The sequence below is a fragment of the Amblyraja radiata genome, chromosome 10, assembly GCF_010909765.2.
Source record: "Amblyraja radiata isolate CabotCenter1 chromosome 10, sAmbRad1.1.pri, whole genome shotgun sequence".
NCBI classification, from domain to species: Eukaryota; Metazoa; Chordata; class Chondrichthyes; order Rajiformes; family Rajidae; genus Amblyraja; species Amblyraja radiata.
In genome coordinates this window covers 7,311,653-7,334,788 of record NC_045965.1, presented here as the reverse complement: position 1 = coordinate 7,334,788, position 23,136 = coordinate 7,311,653, and the positions used below count along the sequence as shown (strand labels likewise).

Sequence of the window (23,136 nt, the reverse complement as noted above, 5' to 3'; positions counted from 1 at the left end):
ATTTTTGACACCGTCATAGGCCTTTCTTACATATCGTAGCAATGTTACAAAATTTTGAGATTTAAAAAATCAAGTCTGCAATTTATCCCATCAGATTAAGCATAAAAATAAGTTAAATTTGACACCTACTTCACTTTCATATCTTCAGAATTAAAAATTTTATGGTCATTTTCATAAACAGAAATTAGCATCTTGTTCCCTATTGCTTTTCCATTGACTTAACACAAAAGCTGTGATTGAGGACAGCCAAAAGCCCATAACTTTCTTAAAACTTAAGAGAACTGAAGAATTTTTCAGTCATTGTAGATTGAATCATTCTGAAACAAATATAAAACAATCTTACTTGGATGACCTGAAATTAAAGCATATAATTAGTTAGTTACCTAATTGTAGCTAATTACAAAATTCAATTACTAGATCTAAACATAGGAGCAGGGAGGTTCTACTGCTGTTGTACAGGGTATTGGTGAGACCACACCTGGAGTATTGTGTACAGTTTTGGTCTCCAAATCTGAGGAAAGACATTCTTGCCTTAGAGCGAGTACAGAGAAGGTTCACCAGACTGATTCCTGGGATGTCAGAACTTTCATATGAAGAAAGACTGGATAGACTCAGCTTGTACTCGCTAGAATTTAGAAGATTGAGGGGGGATCTTATAGAAACTTACAAAATTCTTAGGGGGTTGGACAGGCTAGATGCAGGAAGATTGTTCCCTATGTTGGGGAAGTCCAGGACAAGGGGTCACAGTTTAAGGATAAAGGGGAAATCCTTTAGGACCCAGATGAGAAAAACATTTTTCACACAGAGAGTGGTGAGTCTCTGGAACTCTCTGCCACAGAAGGTAGTTGAGGCCAGTTCATTGGCTATATTTAAGAGGGAGTTAGATGTGGCCCTTGTGGCTAAAGGGATCAGGGGTTATGGAGAGAAGGCTGGTACAGGATACTGAGTTGGATGATCAGCCATGATCATATTGAATGGCGGTGCAGGCTCGAAGGGCCGAATGGCCTACTCCTGCACCTATTTGCTATGTTTCTATCCATTTCTTAAGAAAAGGTTAACATTTTTAAATAGCCTAAGTGTCCAAATAACATTCACACAAGAATTCACAAAAATATAACATGATTTTAAAATCTCATTGTCATGAATTTATAGGCCAAATGGAAGGAATTTTTAATGTTTAATTCCCGTAAATTAATGGCCATTTTAATCATCTTGCGAGTGGGTTTTTGTGGAATGCGATCGATTGGAACGTTGCGGTTGCAGTGAATTTAAACCCCATATCGGCAGGAAAAACACTGCCGGTTCGTATGGGGCCAAAATCACATTTTCGCCAAGGAAATGTTGATTAAAGTCATGCTAAGAAGCAAGTTTATATGTAAAATACACAACTTACATTATGTTTTGTCCCCTACGTGAGATCCGTTCCGTTGTTGGCGTTGACAGCGTTAGAAGTCGCATTTTTATTTTACACCAGCGATTAAATTGTCCTGCGATTTACTTCCGAGAACAAAAGTCGGAACGATTTTTCTGCAGCAGCTGGCAGGCCGAGAAAATATATCTTGGACAGGCAGGAGAAAACAGCATTTTAATCCCGCCGCCCCAAAGGCGCCAAAGTCGCGCACACGGCCAGTGGCAGAACTGTAGCGCCGCTGAAGGTAAGTATTGTAACATACCTAATATGACATGTACTGTCACAAAGCACTGTAGTCTCTAAACAACCCTTCAGTAATTTTCCTAGCCCTCCAATTCAGAATAATAGTGTTTTAAGCCGATAACTCGACACCAGCACTGGCAATAAATAAATAAGCGCAGTTTTCTAGCCCCTTATCTCATTGGCCACGCTCGACTGCAAATCGGTGTCAATCTGGTGGACCATCTTCCTCTAGTCGTGGGGGATCGGGAGAGGCCTCTCAAGTGGAACAGCTAGGGCCTCTCTAAATCCGGCCCTGGTTGGGCCTCACTCTGACAGCGGGGCCGGGCCGGGCCGAGCCGAGCATAGCATAGCATAGCCGAGCCGAGCCGGGCCGAGCCGAGCCGGGCCGAGCCGGGCCGAGCCGAGCCGGGCCGAGCCGAGCCGAGCCGGGCCGAGCCGAGCCGGGCCGAGCCGAGCATAGCCGGGCCGACGCCGCCTACAGGCGGACCAACTTCCCCGCTTCTGAGTTTTTGAACGTTCTCGGGCGGTTGATAGGCCAACGGTTGCTACGGCAACGATGGTTAGCGGACACGTGACCCGCTGTTGACTGTGGCCGGGCCGAGGCGGCGGCGGCGGGCGGGCAGGCGGAGCTGCTGGCCGGAGGGAGCGGAGACTACACCGACTACTCTCTTTAAGTTTGGAAGAAATGGCGGCTCCGTACCTTGAGTGCCGCTGTTTGTGGATCCTGCTGAATAACTTGTGAAATTGGGACAGTCCCAGGCACACACTGGTCTCGTCCCGGGACGCGCACTTACTTTTCTAGTTGACCTCCCCCCCTCCCTCCAGCCAGCCCCAGTTTACCGAGCTGTGATCTCTTTAAAATGGCCGAGGAACATGAGCTGATCAGCGCGTCTGAGTTCACCAAAGGTGAGATCGTAGGCTGGAGTAAATGTGCGGGGCCGGCTACTGATCCCGCAGCGTCGCAGCGTTGGGCTTAGTGGCGGGAGGTGGAGGGCGCGGGTGTATGTATGGATGGATATGCGGAATGTGCTCACTGCTGATGCTCTCTCTCCCCCCCCCACACCCCCAACCCTGTCTTTTTAAACTAATTTAGATCGTTTGTATTTTGCAACACTGAGGAACAAGCCCAAAAGCACCGTCAATACTCATTACTTCTGCACGGACGAAGAACTCATTTATGAAAAGTAAGTCTGCCGACACGAACTTGAGTTAAGTTTTTAAAGTTTACAAGAAACACTGGGTGAAGCCTTAATGGCTGAGTGACGCGATCTCGAGTGAAATCGGGGTCAGAGATTTTCATTATGCGTCTTTATTAACCTGATATGTTATATTTTAATTATTCAAGAACGGCTGTGTGCCTGTTTATTTATATCGCCGGAGAATTGTGGCAGATGGTAATCTTCTCCAATCGTAACACTTGTTTCTCGATAAATTGACTCTCCATCACGTACTCGCGTTAGTGAATTATCTTGTCAGTTTTTATGCAGATTTTGGACCACTCAACTTGGCCCAACTGTATCGATATTGCTGCAAGCTTAACAAGAAATTGAAAGTAAGTAATTATGATAAGTCAATAATTGTGTAGAGTTAACGTGAAATTCGTTTTAATATTTACACTGTCAAAGGAGTGAAATATGATTGAAATGTATTTCAAATTCTGCAGTGGTCAGAACTAACTAAATTTGAAGTGTCTGACTGAACTTCGGGTGGTGGTTAAAGAAAATTGTGAGTTAGTAGTGTGTGAATTAGTGATTCTTTTTTTTGGAGGGGGATTGAGGGGCATAATAATATAGACCTTGTGAACTGGATTTGCATTACCTGCAGTTATGTGAATAGTGTTGTGCCTGATTATTATTACTTTCAAAAGACTAGGCCAAGATGAGAATTTGACAATTAGGTAAATCTGACAGGATCCAGTAAGGATACAAAACGGAGTTTGGTTAGAGAATTGAAGCAACAGGTGCAAGAATAGCTTCTTCCCAGTGACCATTAGGCTCTTGAACACTCAACTATGGACTCTCTTTGATGGCACTCTGGACTTTTGGAGGGAGGGGGAGGGAGGGAGGGAGGGGGGGGGGGGGGGGGGGGGGGGGTTGAGCTTTGTATTACGTTTACAGGCCTTGTTAAGCTGCTGCAAGTAAGAAGTTCTGTTGTCAGTACAAAAAAACTATTAAACACCTTTGACTTGTAATTAGCTGAATATTGTGGCAGTCGCAGTTATAGGTACATTGGTTAAGTTAATGGACAGCCATCCAGAGACGTGATTTGAAATTGCATTATCGAAGCTGGAGAATTTAAATCGCAATAATTTAAAAAAAGCAATGTTGACTGAGAAACTGAACTGCTGTTTAGAAACCTACTGATGTCTTGTGGGGAAAGAAAACTGCCATCCTTGCCCAACCTGGTCAAGATGACCAACCCTAACCATAACAATATGGTAGACACAAAAAGCTGGAGTAACTCAGCGGGATTGGCAGCATCTCTGGAGGGAAGGAATGGGTGACGTTTCGGGTCGAGACTCAAGTCTGAAGATGGGTGTCGACCTGAAATATCACCCATTCCTTCCCTCCAGAGATGCTGCCTGTCCTGCTGAGTTACTCCAGCTTTTTGCGTCGTATCTTTGGTTCTCTCTTGCTTCTGAAATAATGTCCCTTTTGGGGATAAATGAGCTTGGGCAGTAAATGCCAATGGGCAATATGTCCCATATCCACAATTCCTACATTTAACCTTACAAGACGAAGTCCTAATTTCAGTAAGTGTATGTTACCAGTGTTCTAGAGGAATGGCTGTTAGTGCATGAGGAGGTAGTTGCTGATCAACTGGCTTCCTAAACCAAGCAATTATCTTTTTTTTATCAGTTGCAATGTGAGGCAGATTTTTTTCCCCATAAAGAGTTTGTGACTTCACTTCTTAACATTTTCCCAAGCCAACCCAATTCATCTGGCTAATAAGCCTGTCAGACAATGTTGAATACCTTCCTTGCTGCAACAGGCTACTTTTTTTTTTGTTGTTAGAATTTTCCAATCTAACCCAAAGACCCCTGGGTTCCACATTGATGAAAAATACTGTTAGAGATCATGGAATTTCCAGGATTGTATTTCAAGTGCGTATTTTTCAATAATATTATGGACCCGAAATGTCAAAAAACACCACCCATGAAATTGAATTAATGGCTGATATAAGACAAACTACTTTGTGTGCTATTCTTTAAATGAATACACGTGTTATCCTTTCTCTGACCCAGATCTGAATATTTGTTTACTACATATTTAATTATCTAGGTTACCCAATGAATTTGAACAATGCTGGCATAGAATTAGACTTGTAAGAGCACTGTATTTACGAATACTTTTAAATTTCCTTGAGCAAAGGCCAGTTCTATTAATCGCATCTTATAGCAGCAAATAGTCAGTAACTCATGTGAAAGCGTACAAAATAAAAATCAGTATTTGTTGGCTAATTTTACGTATATGTAGTTTTGTTTGTTAGTTATTGCTATCTTGGTTTATCATGATTTGTCTTTTTAACATTAGTTGTGAAGTGCCAAGGCTCTTTTGATTTGATTGGATTATGAAATCTATTCAGCTGTTTGGACAAAGAATCAGAATTTGTTGTGTGTAATGTAATGATATTCTGGTTGGTTCCGATTCTGTGCATGTACTGTTTCGGGCCAGGTATTTAATGCAGTGTTAGGGTAAAGAGTAAACTGGGTGCCAGTATTTAAACTGGCAAAAATTGGAATTGCTTAAATCTAAAGAGTAGCTTTGATGCAAAAGAATGTTAATTGTTTTTTGAGTGAAGGCCTGGTGATTTATTCATAATGGAGTTAATATTTAACCATTTCAAATAAAATGTTTTCCACTGCTCTTAAAATTTTGTTCCTGACACAAGAGAAATATGATCTCGATGGGGGAAGGGGGTTGTCCTTGTCTTTTACTTGGATGTTTCTATGGTAGTGTGTCCATAGTAGAATTTTGTTTATCTTCCTTTGGTCAGCATGCCAAACTGTCAGAAGGTCTAGTTTAAATAAATGTTGTTCCCATGTATTTTGGCAATCCTTGCTAACAAAGTAGAGGTGAATCCTAAATCCTCCAAAAGAAGACATCAAGCATAGTTGATTTTCTTATGAGACGTGTTGCTTCACTTCAAACACTCCAGAGGCATTTTTAATTTGTTTTTGTTCCTGTGTTCTCTACGAGAATTGTAACATTTCAAGTAACTGAATAAAGGGAGATTAGTGCTAGGTATTAATCATTAAATAACTTGTGAATAATTGCCAAGATAAGCTGAATTACAATCTCTGTGTATGAATAATTACCTCTTAAACCAGTGCCCTCCATAATGTTTGGGACGAAGACCCGTCATTTATTGATTTGCCTCTGGTACTCCACAATCTGAGATTTGTAATAAAATCATGTGGTGAAAGTGCACATTGTCAGATTTTATTAAAGGATATTTTTATACATTTTGGTTTCACCATTTTGAAAGAACACAGTTGTGTTTATATGTAGTCCCCCACCCCACACACACACATTTCAGGGCACCAAAATGTTTGGGACACATGGCTTCACAAGTGTTTGTAATTGCTGAGGTGTGTTTAATTGCCTCCTTAATACAGTTATAAGAGACAGCGCCTAGTCTTTCCTCCAGTCTTTCCATCACCGTTGGATACTTTTATTGCTGTTTATCAACATGAGGACCGAAGTTTTGCCAATGAAAGTCAAAGACGCCATTATGAGAATGGGAAACAAGAATAAAACTGTTATAGAGACATCAGCCAAACTTTAGGATTACCAAAATCAACTGTTTGGGACATAATTAAGAAGAAAGAGAGCACTGGTGAGCTTACTAATCGCAAAGGGACTGGCAGGCCAAGGAGGACCTCCACAGCTGATGACAGAAGAATTCTCTCTATAATAAAGGAAAATCCCCAAGCACCTGTCCGACAGATCAGAAACACTTATCAGGAGTCAGGTGTCGATTTGTCAATGAGCACTGTCCGCAGAAGACTTCATGAACAGAAATACAGAGGCTACACTGCAAGATGCAAACCACTGGTTAGCCGCAAAAATGGATGGCCAGGTTACAGTTTGCCAAGAAGTATTTAAAAGAGCAACCACAGTTTTGGAAAAAGGTCTTGTGGACAGATGAGACGAAGATTAACATATCAGAGTGATGGCAAGAGCAAAGTATGGAGGAGAGAAGGAACTGCCCAAGATCCAAAGCATACCACTTCATCTGTGAAACACGGTGGTGGGGGTGTTGTGGCCTGGGCATGTATGGCTGCTGAAGGTACTGGCTCACTTATCTTCATCAATGAAACAACTGCTGATGGTAGTAGCATAATGAATTCTGAAGACACATCCTATTTGCTCAAGTTCAAACAAATGTCTCAAAACTCTTGGGACGGCGGTTCATTCTACAGCAAGACAATGATCCCAAACATACTGCTAAAGCAACAAACAGTTTTTCAAAGCTAAAAAAAAGGTAAATTCTTGGAGTGGCCAAGTCAATTACCTGATCTGAACCCAATTGAGCATGCCTTTTATATGCTGAAGAGAAAACTGAAGGTGACTAGCCCCCAAAACAAGCATAAGCTAAAGATGTCTGCAATACAGGCCTGGCAGAGCTTCACCAGAGAAGGCACCCAGCAATTGGTGATGTCCATGAATTGCAGACTTCAAGCAGTCTTAACCCCCTTTCCATCAGTAAAGTGATTACCAAATTGGCTTCAATGATGTAAGTAGTTACGAAATTGTTTTCTCAAACTTGCATCATTGAAGCCAATTTGGTAATCACGTTAATGCTGAATATCAGTTATTGCCATGAGGTCCTTAGCACAAATGAGAAACAAAGAAAGGAATCTTTTATTTGTTTTGTCAGTTTTATCAAATTTAGGGTATGTTGAAGTGTCCAGTTAAAGTGTCCTGAGGTAAGGTTGTAATATATGAAGTGAAAATAAAATAACTTGTTCCCGTATGGAACCTTTAAGAAGCTCAGCTGAACAGAAAGCAGGTTTTCTTTTGTACATAACCAATGAAGCACATGCATTCTCTGCTGTAAAGTAGGAAATATCATATCCAACTTGAGAATGTAAGTTTGGCTTGTGGTATGTTTAATTTCAAACTCATTTCATTAATTCTTAAGAATCATATCACAAACTGTACTCTTATCTGATCCTAAATCCTTCTAAACTGTTTCTATACCCTGAATCAGAGGCTTCGCAGCCATGCATTGTGGTCACTAAAGGAATCCATTCTGAACATTAAGTCTTTGTGCCTGGTTTAAAATAAAACAATCCCACTCCTTTTCTCATAATCCTGTAATTTATTTTCTCTCGTGTGGTAATCCAGTTGTTTTAAATTGATTAACTTTCCCACGCTTCCAGATCATAACCGTAACCACCACTCTACAACGGCCACCCTCACTGCCTTTTCAAATTTTTTAAAAACGTATTACTTGAAATCTGTGTAGCCTGGTCATTTTTATCATCTACTAATACGGAGTATTTTTCTCTATTAACCTCATGAAAGCCATTCCGATCTTGTACATATCTATTGGTACTAATCTTGAGATTATTTCTAAAATGTGATAACCAGAATTCGATACAAACTCAATTAAGTCTAACTATTGCTTTATAGAAGTTCAACCTAAAACATTGGTTAGGCTGCAGCCTACTTAATTTCAATGCCCAACCAACCCATAACCTTCTGGAGGCTCGCCTTCTATCCATGATTCTCCCTAAATTTCAGCTTGCCCTATTCTACATGCATGCACAAATCAACCGTTATTCCTCTCCTCACTTATTTGATGACCTTTGATCTAAAATATTATGTTTTTCACTTTCATATGTTTTGCCTGACCTCCAGAGTATTTGTACTATCTTCTGTTTTTTGTTTTTAGATTTTGAGCAACAGTAGTTTTATTTTCATTGTTGATTCCTGTCTTCCTGAACTTGCTTCTTTCTGTCTCTAGAATATGTACCAGCTTTACAATCTCAAGCTTTTTTGGCTGCAACCTCTTAAAATAGTGCAGTGTTGTGAGTCATTGCTGCATTTTGAATTATTTCCATTTAAACTGTTGTTACTCCCCATTTTACTTCTGTTTTTAAAACTGTGTAACCTACCTCCTAATTTTGTTATGTTTCTGTATCAATATGTTTGTATTAGAAAGTGTCATAGTATTACGTTGATTCGTGTAGAATAAAATGTGAATTTTTGATTTTTATCAGATCGTAAAAGAATCTCAAAACTATAATTCAAGAATAAATATTTTTGTGGTCATTTTGTTGTCTGATATGATGCAAGCTTTGTCAGGAAATGGAAATTGTAAAATGGTTAGATGCAGATGTCTTTCTGCTTTTTTTCCGGACAAGAGTTGATATTGTTTAAAGAATCCATTTCATTCTTTGTTGCCATTTAAATCCCTGAATACGAGCGAGTATAAAACCAAGTTTTAAACTATGAAGGCTAAATTTATACCATGGTGATTTGAATGTAGACATTGCTGCTAATTGATTCCGTAACTATGAGAGGGCTCAAATTGTATTAGTAGAAGTTGTTTTCATATGCATTTGTCAATAATATGGTAGTAAACTATGTCAATCTTGATTATTCAGGTCTGAATGAGAAAGTAATTTTATGTTGATGTCTTGCATATTACCTAATAACAGTCAAACTTTTGTATTGCATGTGTTCCAGTTTGAAGGAGTTGCTTAACTTTGTTTGGGTATCTAGTATAGTTTAAAACAATTATGTCCTACCCATAGCTTTTATTGATGTTTCCATCAGGATAGTTTTTAGCTTGCTGTATGGATGGATTAAAATGTCTGTAATCATCTTCTGAATGTTTTATTTTCTCTTTAGTCATTTACTTTGTCAAGAAAGAAGATTGTCCACTATACCAGCTTTGATCAACGAAAACGAGCTAATGCGGCATACCTAATTGGTGCTTATTCAGTGAGTACGATTTTTTTTTTTGGTCATATTTTTAAATGGGTATCTTTCAACACAGGACTGATATCCTGTCTAAAAATATATCCAGAAGATATTCGAAGATCCTATAGTCTTACATGGTTTAGAAATAGGAGCAGGTGCAGTATGGCATATACCCTCTCAAGCCTGACCTGTCATTAAATAAGATTGTGCCTGATCATTGTGATTTTTAATTTTCTTTCCAGTGTCAAAAATGTTCATCTTGGCTCCCAATTATTCTGTATTTGTAGTTCCTTTTGGGTAGAGAATTTCAAAAATATTAACACCTCCTGAGAAGAAATTCTCATCTCAGATTTAAACGCATCCATTATCATGAGACAATGCCTCCACAAATTTGTCCCTTTTCAATCCCTTCATCTTTTTTTAATTTTTCGAATTCTCCTAAACTACAGAGAGTATGAGTCCAGTCTATTTAGTCTTAATTAATAAAACAATCACTTTATTCCAGGAATTGATCTGATGAACCATTTTCTGCATTTGGTCCAAAGCAAGTCTATCTTTCCTTATGGGACCAAAATGCATGGACTTTATGTGAACAGATTTTAAGTCTTTCAGGTCTGGACTTAAAGTTGTATCATGTTTTCCCTATTTTGTTTTTGTACTCCATTCTTGTACCAACATTTCATTCCATTTGTCCCTTTTTCCTTAGCAACAATGCTAGGTCATTGATTTTTCCAAATGAGGGAACTACAATTCATTTGTCTCATACTATTTAAAAATGTTTTTTTTTCTCTTTTCTTTTTTCCTAAGTGCATAATCTCGCATTTGCTCTCTGTATACTTTGACATCTTATTGTCAGTTCACTTAAAGTCCTCGCATTGGATAGAGTTGTCTCCTCTCAGCTTTCTCGTATCTTTTTTGTATTATCGATAAACTGGGATTCAATATACTTATCCCATCATCTATTTCATTAATGCACATTGTAAATAGCATCTGGGCCCATTACTGACTCCTGTGACATCCCATGAGTTACAGGATACTAACCTGAAAATTACACATTTTATCTCTATCTTGTTCCTTGTCAATGACCAATCCTCTGTACTGCCTAATGCATTATTCCAATGCCAAGAACTCTTGAGGTGTCCCCTTTTTATGTAGCACATTTGTGTTTTGTATTTCTTTTTGTTGGAAGTTCCAAAATTCACCTGGTTCCCCTTTATCTACCCTGCTAGTGTTATGCTTTAAAAAAAAAACTCAACTTTGTGTCCATTCAACTGTGGGCCAAATAGCACTTAGCTGCAGTTTTTAGTTCTGGAAGGAGTTGATGACGGCCATCCATGCAATGTCTAGGAAGCCTCAGGCTTGTGGATGTCGCAACTTGGAAGTCCAAAATGTCCTGAAGGACAGAGTATGAAACATCTGATCTCCTGCTTCATCATCTGAACTTGTTATTGAATCCAACAACAGAGGGCTGGTTTGCTGAAGAGAAGATCAGATATACAGGCCTTCAAATGATGATTCTCTATTTAATATGTTAGTTGACTTTGCAGAGAAAGGTAATTGCTTGAGATATTTTAAGTTATTCATTTTGTTTTTTTGTTTGTAAATAGCTTTTTAAATGTCGAAGTGCCAGCTAATTGGGAAATATAGTCAGGGCTGAGCTTCTGCAGGGTGTTCTGCATAGGGATTGTTTGCCACTAGGGAGACCATTTTGTTTCTAAGGATGCCCCTTGGGAGTGGCAGGTCATCTGATGTAGCTCTCTGTTATCAGAAAATCACTGAATGACCAGCTACTTTCAGGACCAATCTTGCCCATAGTTTTTTCTGCCGAATTATATTATGATTTTCTAACTAGCCTATTACAGCTTTAATAATGGACCTCTGGCACTTCCCCAGCTGCAGATTTTGGCCGAACTGCCTACAGCGTCCATTTTTGTGTCTCTCCTGTTGTGGATAGCACAATTACACTTGCAGCTGTTCATACCACTGGGATTACTCTGGAATCTGGGGAATTTGGAAAGATAACAATGTATTTATTATCACTGCAGCCAGTTTTAGAACTCTCATGGTTGAAGGTCATCTGCTAACCTTTCTGTTGATCAAATTATCACTTTTTTTCCCTCTGGTGATACATTAAGTTCCTCCTTCCCTTCCCCCTCTTTTTTTAAATAAAACTACTTTTGGTAGGCATTGTCACTTGTACTGTAAAGGCATGCTAAATGTCTGTTTGAAGTTTGTCTTTGTATATTTCTTTAATTTGAGTTTTATTTATATGGTTTTTTTTAAACCCTAACTATTAAAAATAAATGTTCTTAATAAAATGTTAAATAAAGCCTTGCAGCTTGCACTGACTGGCAGACAAAGTTTGAATGTTCCACACCGTAAGCCAGCATGGACTGCCACATAATAAAGATTAAAGAATTACTATTTCCTGTTCTGGCACATAAATGCATTGTTTGAAGCTATATTCTGTTCAAGCTGCAAATGCAGTTTGTTCCTTTTATACACTAGTTTCTTGTTATTTTGACTCTTATTCTGATTTTTGGTAAGCTTTGTTCTTGTAAACTGTATCTCCTTTTCAAGCCCTCTCCAATGGCAATTCATAGTCATCATACCCCAAAATCTTTTCTTTTGTTCTCGCCTTTGCACTTCCATCTACTGCCATATAGAGTTTATTTCCATATAGTTATATTCACATTCCCTAACTTCTGGTTAGGGAATCTGGTAATTCCCATCTGGTAATTTCTTGGGCTTAACTCCTTTTGGAAATGCATACTGTTTAAGGTTTGTTTGTTACTTTTTGAAAGGTGTGGGTCATTCTGACTGATAGCTCCAGGAATCATACTCCATCACAGAAAGTGAGACACAAGGAACAATAGATGCTGGTTTACAAAATAAACACACAACATGCTGGAGCAACTCAGTGAGTCAGGCAGCATCTCTGGGTAACATGGAAAGGCGACGTTTTCCGGTTGGGATCTTTTTTCAGATTGTAGTAATGGGACAGAAATAACTTGGTACATTTTGACAGAGGCATGCCAAGGCATCACGAACATGTCAAACAAAGTTTGCTACTGAGCCAAAGATTGTTTGAGCACTAGCTTGGTCAGAGGTATATTTTAATGTATGTATACCAAATAGGGTTGCAGACGGCATTTAGAAGTTCGAAGGCAAAACATTATTGGTGTCCTCCTGCATGTGGTGGCCTATGAGTTAACCCATTTATTTCACTGTTATTTGTCCAAAACAAGATATCTGACTGTCTAAATGCAATCAGAGCCCGTATTCGTAGCACGGTTGATCTAAGTGCCTTGCACACAAGGCTTCTTTCATTCGTTCCCTCTGTTTCTTACAGAAGTGCTATTCAGTATTGCACAGTGAGGCTTTAGTATTTTCTGGAATCATTTGAGATTATTAGTAGAATGAGCGTTATTAGAACATTTTGAAGATGACATTGCATTAGACTTTAGTTTCACTTTTTTCACTAGGTTACCTTTTTCCAGTAGTTTTCATTTTAACTAGTTTTGCGACCAATAGTTTAGTCACAGTCATACAACATGGAAACAGGCCCTTTGGCCCAACACATCCATGCCAACCGAGATTGAAAGGCTAATGTCAATTTTTTGATGTTAATATGTGTTAGAATATTTACCTTTTAATTTCATTGTTTATTTGCTTTGTGCAATCAACTCTTGTAAAATGTAGCAGGATCAAAACCTGTTGTGTTGGCTTCCCATTCTTTCCACAATGCATACTTTGGCTTTTGTTAATGGTAAACATGTATTTTAACAAAAATGTTCAAATTCTTTGAGCAGTAACACATCTACTGAATTCATTTTTGCTCAATTCATCATTTTACAGAGGTGAAAGCTATTTTGAATTAAATTAAATTAAATCGTTCAGTTAAGAAAATTGAGTATAATGTTGCTATTGATTAGGTTGTAGTGTTTGGTTATAAAATAATTTGCCTGATTTATATTGTGTAGCACTTAGTTTCAGCAGAAATATGACATGGAGGAGTGTGATATGCCATACACCTCCTCCCCCCCCCCCCCCCCGTTCCCTGTTCTCAACAGTCTCCTGGCTACCTATTTATAGAAAACAAAACTAGGTTCTTCGTACCTGTTACTGATAGAAGCATAATCTAATGATCTCAATTGTAAATCTGATGCATGTGGTATCAAATCTAAGTGCACATGTCTGTACTTGTGGTTTTTACTTGGTACATGTCTGAGATTTTCTTGTATTTGAAATTGGAAATAACTGAGTACTGATTGCCAGAAATAGCAATAACCTGACCTTGTTGGGCACTTTGAATGTTTTGCTCTCCAATTCTACATAGTATGGACAATTCTCTTGTTGCAGCTGTTTGGGTTATGGAAATTTGCACTTACACAATTCACAAGATTACTACCCAAAGGTTGAGCTACAGAATTTATGTGGGAGAGCAAAATAAGCACAAAACGCAGAAGAAATGGAAAACGTTAAATTTGTAATCCTTATCACTCAGAACTGTGGACAATAGGGTGTGGATATAATGCCATTGCATCGATTGGGTTGGTAGTCACATCTGAGTATCTCCATTACTTTGCCCTCTCCTCTCAGAGGAGATGTGAGCATGTGTTGGAGTTCAACTCTGCCATTTTCTCTGCTATGTTGCATTTCAGTAGCCTTGTCATCTGTTACACCAGCTCCTTAAAGTATTTGCTCAGTCTTCCATAAGTCACCACGCTTTAACCCACTACGCCCTCATCCCAGTTCCTTCTATTCCTTTCTCCCATGAATGCTGATCCCCAAATTTCATCCTTTTCCCCCAATATTCCCTCCTTCCTTTAAACCTCGGCCTGTTCCACGCGTTTTACAAATTTGCCTTTTAACTGTCCCCACCTCCAAACCTTGCAAATGTTCATTTTTCCCAGTATCAATATAATCCCCCTCTCTTCACACTTTAGCATTAATAATTTGCTCAACGCCTCAATGGGTGGATGTGCTGATATTTTTAGTGAATGGTAACCATATTGCAAAAGGAGGGTACAAACAAGAATTACCAATAAATACCCATCTGCAGCATCTGAAACTACATTTGATAACTTGCCATGGGAAGATGCTCATGATGTGTAACCCAGCTTTGATGTGTAACCCGGTTACTGGTGAATAGTGAGCTCTACTGAGAAACTTTAAGATGCATGTTACGAGAGAGTGCTGCATGACAAGATGTTTGCTGACTGGGTTCTGCAAGCTAGTTAAGAATTGATATCTTCTTTGATATCTAAGTATTGACAAACGGACATGTGCTATCTATGTGAAGTTTGCACATTCTTCCTGTGACCGTATGGATTTCCTCACAAGTTTGCAGGTTAATCAGCCTCTGTAAATTGCTCCTAGTGTGTAAGGATACGAATGGGATTACATCTTCTTCTTGCGTATGCCGTGCACAGCCTAAAGTTGTAAGACAACTTGTCCTGTTTGATCTTCTGTTTGTGCACGCCAGGTTGATTGCATTCGTTGTAACAGGGTGTACCACGTGAAGGTTGCAATCTCCCACCCCGAATGGGATTACATCGAATTAATCCAATAAATGAGCACAATTTGACTAACTTTATAAACTGGGACTATGACAGAATTAAAAGACTGAGCCTGAAAATAACATTTTGTTTTCTATTAGCGTTGAATATATGCTGTAGAATAGTGAAGGTAATTTCCACTTGTTAAAATGGTCAAAAAAGACAGCGTTGGAGTTAATCAGTAGGTCAGGCAGCATCTGGAAGTGGCGGCGCTGCCTTGCAGCTGCGGCTTGCCTGCAGTCCGTTTGTCTTTTCTGTTTTTTGTTTTCTTTTGTTCCGTTGTTGCAGTTTATTTCGGTTTATTTAGTTGTGTATGTGTGGGGGGTGGGTGTGGTATGTTTTTTGAATCTTCCTTCGGGGGGGGGGTGCGACCTTTCCTGCCGTATCCCCACTCTCCGTGTCCATCTGCGCTGAGGCCTATCGTGGAGCTGGCGGCCTCCAACTGCGACCGACCTCAAGGCTGCGGAGGCAGAGCCAGGACTTACCAACGCGAGGCTGGCCGACTTCGGGGCTGTGTTTGCGGTGCGACCCAACTTCCGACCTGACTTTGGAGGCTCGGCCGCGGGCCAGTGGACGACATCATCGGGAGCTCGCAGGTCACAGGTGGTGACCTGTTTTTCCGGAGCTCCCGCAACTACAGCTGCGTCCGCTGGACTGGAAGGCGGCAACTTCGACCGCCCCGGGCCGTGGTGTTTGAACCGGCCCGTTTGCGGAGCTCGGATTCAGCCGCCGGACTTACCATCACCCGGCGGGGTCGCAACATTGGAGGCTTGGATTGCCTCAGCGTAGAGAGAGCAAGGAGGGAAGAGGCAATGACTTTGGGACTTTAAACTGTGTTGAGTTTTTGTTATTTATTCTATGTTATGACTGCAGGCTAAACCATTTTGTTTCACTGAAAAGTGCAATGACAATAAATTGAATCCGATCCAATCCAATCCAATCTCTGGAGAACATGAAAAGGCTGTTTCAGATCACGACCCTTCTTCAGACTGATTGTAGTAGAGGGTAGAAAGTTAGAAGAGAGGTGGAGGTGGGAGAAAGGCTGGCAAGTGATAGCTGATACTGGTGGTTCTCAATTGGTCAAAGGCTAGAGATGGAAAGAAGACAAAAGACTGTGAGATACGGAAAAAAGTGATGTGAATTATGAAGCCAGAGAAAGTGGATGGTGAAGATGAAAGGATTATTGTTAGTTACCTAAATTTGGAGAATTCAACGTTCATATCGTGTGTTTTAAGCAACCCAAGTAGAATATGAGGTGCAATTCCTCCAGTTTGCATGTGGCCTCACTCTAGCAGTGGAGGAGGCCCAGGACAGAAAGGTCAGAATGGGAAGGGGAGTCAAAATGGTTAGCAAACAGGAGATCCAGAAGGCCTTGGCATACCGAGTGCAAGTGTCTGGCAAAGCAGTCATCTGGTCTATGCCTGATCTCGCTGATGTAAAGGTGTCCACATCAGGAGCAATGATTTCTGCAGATGTGGTTAGAGGAAGTGCATTGAAGGAGTGCTGGGGATGGATGTGAGGGAGGCGTATAGGGACACGGGTTACATCTCCAGTGATTGCAGTGGAAACTACCTGGGGTATTTGAAATGGAAACTGGATTATTTGTGTCGCATCAACCTGTAGTTGAAAGCAGTATGGCCACTAAATGAGAATTAATTTGATCATATGCTTGACAGTAGAATTGCCATATACATAGCCTAAATCTGGCCATGAAAATGTACAACAGAAGCACATTGCTGAATGCCATTTATATTTCAAATCTGAAAAAGATATGGCATAGTAAAAAATATATATAAATTAAGAGGCTTTATAAATGCAGATGATGTCAGTGATTGTTAACATAATCTAGACGCACGCCTAAATTAGAGTGTTATGCTAATTGACTTCTAAACATAAAAAACAATCAGAAAAAATTGCTGAACCCTGAACAGTTTACCTAAAAATCAAAGCTTTCTATAACTATAAGTCTGACACATGCCACGTACAGAAATATTCAGATGATACAGCGATTGTGGCATGTGTAAGGAACTTGACCAGTTCCTTTTGTGCCTGGAGTGAAGAGAACTGTCTCATCCTGAACACAACTAAGACTAAAGAGATGGTGGTTAACTTTGGCAGGTCCAAGCTCCCCCTTCAGCCGGTCAACGCTGCAGGGGCTGACATTGAGGTGGTGCAGACATATAAATACCTTGGAGTGCACCTTAATAACAAACTGGACTGGTCTGTCAACTCTGACTCCCTCTACAAAAAAGGCCAGAGCAGACTCTTTTTCCTCAGAAGGCTCAAATCCTTCAATGTGTGTAATGATATGCTGCACATGTTTTACAACACTGTGGTTGCAAGTGTTATTTTCTACGCTGTTGTCTGCTGGGGCAACAGCATTAGTGCAAAAAACAACAAGAAGCTGGTCAAACTGGTTAAACGAGCTAGCTCAGTGCTGGAGGGGAGAGTAGACTCTGGAATGGATGTACTTGAGAGGCGTATGAGGCACAAGGTGCAAGTCATCCTGAAAAACCCCGGGCATCCCCTCCATGTAATTCTGGAGAGTCAAAAGAGCACTCGACACAACAACCGGCTCCTCTCCCTGCCCTGTAGAACGGAGCGGTTCAGGAGATCCTTCACCCCTGCAGCCATTAGATTTTATAATTCGGACCGCTAGGCTGTAGGGGGATGCATTTTGCAATTTTTAATTGTTAATTATTGGTCTTTTTAAGTATTTATTGCTCTCAGGTAGTGTCCACATTGTATTCTATGTATTTTCTGTCTGCGTTCGTTTTGAATCTGTGGGTTTGTTGGTTGGGGGCTTCTGGACATCTGAATTTCCCTGAGGGGATCAATAAAGTATTTATTATTATTATTATTATTATTATCTTTGAACTGACCAATTTATCTAAGAGGAAAATGAGAACATTATACAAATATCTTTGAACTGACGTCTATCTAAAACAGAAAAGAGAGCATTATACAAGGGGTCATGAACACAAATGTGGATTGCAATGTTGCTTTATAATTGTTTAATTTATAAAGCATTCAATATGCTAGTTAGATCAAAAAACATTTTACATATTGAATTGGCATAAATAACGGGGCTGTAAAATGTTTCAAGCAAGTTTCAACCAAATTTGTGTTGTCAATGCAGAAACACCATTCATGATAACCTGAAATTTTAATCAGATGTTAATTCTGCTCCCTACTCAATGATTCCTACTGCTGTATCTACCTATCACTTGCCAGCTCTTCCCTTTGCCTCTTTCCACCAACTATCATGTCCCAGCTACACTCGTCCCACCTGCCTGCGTTTGTTCCATATCCCTCCAAACCTGTCCTATCCATGTACCTGTCTAACTGTTTCTTAAATATTGGGATAGTCCCAGCCTCAACTTCTTCCTCTGGCAGCTTGTTGCATACACCCACCACCTTTTGTGTGAAAAAGGTACCCCTCAGGTTCCTATTAAATGTTTTCCCCTTCATTTTAAACCTATGTCCTCTGGTCCTCGATTCACCTACTCTGGGCAAGAGACTCTGCAGCTACCCGATCTATTCCTCTCATTTGTATACACTTTTAAGCTTTGCTGGTGATTTTGTGTTTGCATAGATGTCAAATTGAGATCTATTCCAGAGTACCATCTCCAATCTCCACATTCATGGTTTCACATGGAAATATAAAAGGATTTAAAAAGAGACGATTACTGACAAATTGAAAATCTTGTGTGCAAAATAATAAAATATGATAGATATTAGATGCTATTCATGTTCAAAATAACATCATTCATATGGTGGACTTGTGCTGCAGCCAGCATTAACAACGGAATTATATGGCTTGGACTCCAGCTGTTTTACTTTGATATCCTACACCATTTTTATTTATTTAGTTCCCGACAAGGTCATTGCACTGAGAGTGCCAAATTTGATTTAGACTAGCGAGAGATTTGAATGAATTATTTATGCTGTCAAATTTGTGCTGCAGATGGGAGTCCCAAGATCTCACCAGACTATCAAAGGGAGATTTTGTATGGATTAGATTGACATTTGGATATTTAAGAGATCAAGTGGTATGGAAAAAGGGCAGAACAATGGTATTGAGGTAGAACAACCATGATCTTGATGAATAGCAGTGTAGGCATTCTTTTTAAAAGGAATGTCTTGTGAAATCATACAACCCCCCCCCCCCCCCCATGAGATACCAAAGGACCATGTGGGCCCCTGTTACATCTTCGGTGTTCATGTATAAATCCAGGTTCATGTTCACTCTAGGCCTTCATGTACAAGTTTATACCAACTGCAATTTTGAAGAGCTATTTTAAAGAGCTTGTAGTAGGCATGGTATCATGTGGGTTTTTTTTTTTTTTAGTTTATTCATGTTGCAGCCTCAAAGTCCATTTAAATTGTGAATGAGCATTGAAACTTGCATAATAAAATGTGTTTGTAGCTTGAAGGGGATAGCCTTAATCTAAGGTTGATAGAATGTCAAAATTGGGTACCAGTCCACGAAGTCAGATACCACAGGAAAGTTTCGCAGTATCCCCCCACCCCCCCCCCCCCCCCCCCAAAAAAAATGTTGGTTTAAGAAATATAATAGTTGATCTGATTTAAAGAGCATGTAGTATGTTTGTCTTAACAATACCTGCATAAAAATAGTATATATTTCTACAAACAAAAATCGTAAAATGTCTGTCGTTTAACTTGTAAATGAACCGCTGCTGTAGATCTTGCTCTGAAGCAAACTTGTTTATTTAGTGACGTATTACTTTTGCTTTTACTGAATATCAAACAAATAATGCACGATTAAGGTAGAATATTCATTCCTTACCAAAATATGTTTTCATTCTGTTACAGAATGAACCAAATGAAAACATGTGCAAATTGTATTCCAAGCTTTCATCTAGTGGCCACTGTTGCCATAGATTCTTGGTTACTAGGGATTGGTAACTGAATGCTCCTGTTCCTTTGCCTTCTTTACATTCTCTTGGTATTGTGCTGTTTGTTTCTCACTTTAGTTGAGGACACTATTGTTTGAAACATAGTGATGTTGGGAGTGGCATAATTCCATACACCTGAACTTTCAACTAGTGCCTGGTAACCTGACATTGTATTGTGACTTTGAATATATTCATGAATGCATAGTTCTGCCATTTCATTGGCATGTGGTATTATCCCCAGCTGAGAATTAACAAATTCCTTTTAAGATTACTGGTCCTGAGTCATATTACACATATGCATGGTCCAATGGTCTCTTCAAATGTAGTATTACTTTGTTACATATACGGGTTCTCTGTGACAGATAACATTGTGCTCGTATTGGCAAACATCCATATACTTATTGTGTGCTGTTCGAACCTTCATGCTATAGTAGTTTTTTTCTTGTGAAGAATATTTTTGTAATCCTTTGTATATCAATATATCTCTCCAAATAATGTATTTGTTTTATCAAGCCTATACAGGGTGTTATGTTTCTGTGAATAGCCTGTAAACAATTTCACCCAAAATCATAATGTGAAAATGTTAGCCTCAACAACCCTTAGGACTGATTTGCAAAGACTTTAGAGAGCTCGTAAAAATGCTGAAAAGCAGGACCTCCAGGGTTGTTATCTCCGGTTTGCTTCCAGTTCCTCGTGCTGGCGAGAGCAGGAACAGGGAGATACGGGACCAGTACGTGTGGCTGAGGAACTGGTGCACGGGGCAGGGATTTAGATTCTTAGATCACTGGGATCTGTTTTGGGGTAAGGGGGAACTGTACAAAAGGGACGGATTGCATCTTAACAGGTGGGGGACCAGCATTCTGGCAGGCAGGTTTGCCACTGCTACCCGGGTGGTTTTAAACTGAATACGGGGGGGTGGGGTGTCGAATGGGATAGTGGAGGATGGAGTTAAAGGGAAAGGGTTTCTTAAATGTGTGAGCGTAGAGACAGAGGGGTGTAAAATGAGGGTAGAAGCAATAGGTAGCAAGGTGAAAAGTAAAAGTGGCAGGCAGACAAAACCAGGGCAAAAATCAGAAAGGGCCACTTTTCAAAATAATTGTATAAGGGGTAAGAGTGTTGTAAAAACAAGCCTGAAGGCTTTGTGTCTCAATGCAAGGAGCATTCGTAATAAGGTGGATGAGTTGAATGTGCAGATAGCTATTAATGACTATGATATAGTTGGGATCACGGAGACATGGCTCCAGGGTGACCAAGGCTGGGAGCTGAACATCCAGGGATATTCAATATTCAGGAAGGATAGAGAGAAAGGAAAAGGAGGTGGGGTAGCGTTGCTGATTAGAGAGGAGATTAACGCAATGGAAAGGAAGGACATTAGTTTGGAGGATGTGGAATCGGTATGGGTAGAGCTGCGAAACACTAAGGGGCAGAAAACGCTGGTGGGTGTTGTGTACAGGCCACCTAACAGTAGTAGTGAAGTTGGAGATGGTATCAAACAGGAAATTAGAAATGCGTGCGACAAAGGCAAAACCGTTATAATGGGTGGCTTCAATCTACATATAGATTGGGTGAATCAAATTGGCAGGGGTGCTGAGGAAGAGGATTTCTTGGAATGTATGCAGGATAGTTATCTAAATCAACATGTAGAGGAACCAACGAGAGAGCAGGCTATTTTAGACTGGGTATTGAGTAATGAGGAAGGGTTAGTTAGCAGTCTTGTTGTACGTGCCCCCTTGGGAAAGAGTGACCATAATATGGTTGAGTTCTTCATTAGGATGGAGAGTGACATTGTTAATTCAGAAACAATGGTTCTGAACTTAAAGAAAGGTAACTTTGAGGGTATGAGACGTGAATTGGCCAAGATTGACTGGCAATTAATTCTAAAAGGGTTGACGGTGGATATGCAATGGAAGACATTTAAAGACTGCATGGATGAACTACAAAAATTGTTCATCCCAGTTTGGCAAAAGAATAAATCAGGGAAGGTAGTGCATCCGTGGATAACAAGGGAAATCAGGGATAGTATCAAAGCGAAGGATGATGCGTACAAATTAGCCAGAAAAAGCAGCATACCGGAGGACTGGGAGAAATTCAGAGACCAGCAGAGGAGGACAAAGGGCTTAATTAGGAAAGGAAAAATAGATTATGAAAGAAAACTGGCAGGGAACATAAAAACTGACTGCAAATGTTTTTATAGATATGTGAAAAGAAAGAGATTAGTTAAAACAAATGCAGGTCCCTTGCAGTCAGAAACAGGTGAGTTGATCATGGGGAACAAGGATATGGCGGACCAATTGAATAACTACTTTGGTTCCGTCTTCACTAAGGAAGACATAAATAATCTGCCGGAAATAGCAGGGGACCGCGGGTCAAAGGAGTTGGAGGAATTGAGTGAAATCCAGGTTAGCCGGGAAGTGGTGTTGGGTAAATTGAATGGATTAAAGGCCGATAAATCCCCAGGACCAGATAGGCTGCATCCCAGAGTACTTAAGGAAGTAGCTCCAGAATTAGTGGATGCATTAGTAATAATCTTTCAAAACTCTTTAGATTCTGGAGTAGTTCCTGAGGATTGGCGGGTAGCAAATGTAAACCCACTTTTTAAGAAGGGAGGGAGAGAGAAAACGGGGAATTACAGACCAGTTAGTCTAACATCGGTAGTGGGGAAACTGCTAGAGTCAGTTATTAAAGATGGGATAGCAGCACATTTGGAAAGTGGTGAAATCATTGGACAAAGTCAGCATGGATTTACAAAAGGTAAATCATGTCTGACGAATCTTATAGAATTCTTCGAGGATGTAACTAGTAGCGTGGATAGGGGAGAACCAGTGGATGTGGTGTATCTGGACTTCCAGAAGGCTTTCGACAAGGTCCCACATAAGAGATTAGTATACAAACTTAAAGCACACGGCATTGGGGGTTCAGTATTGATGTGGATAGAGAACTGGCTGGCAAACAGGAAGCAAAGAGTAGGAGTAAACGGGTCCTTTTCACAATGGCAGGCAGTGACTAGTGGGGTACATAGTGGGCTCAGTGCTGGGACCCCAGCTATTTACAATATATATTAATGA

General features: G+C 40.1%; 1 protein-coding gene across 5 annotated transcripts in view; it reads left to right on the top strand.

Moving 5' to 3' along the window:
- The first annotated feature begins 2,229 nt into the window (after nt 1–2,229).
- Nucleotides 2,230–23,136, top strand: part of cdc14a (cell division cycle 14A) — a 75,052-nt gene continuing 54,145 nt past the window's right edge. For 3 of the 5 annotated variants that reach the window (XM_033027904.1, XM_033027901.1, XM_033027905.1), the window contains exons 1-4: nt 2,230–2,560; nt 2,748–2,838; nt 3,131–3,206; nt 9,520–9,612. In XM_033027904.1, coding sequence (XP_032883795.1) covers nt 2,515–2,560; nt 2,748–2,838; nt 3,131–3,206; nt 9,520–9,612 — 306 coding nt within the window. In that variant the 5' untranslated portion in view covers nt 2,230–2,514. The remainder of the gene's footprint in view (nt 2,561–2,747; nt 2,839–3,130; nt 3,207–9,519; nt 9,613–23,136) is intronic. The other 2 variants (XM_033027902.1, XM_033027900.1) reach the window with 2 other exon arrangements.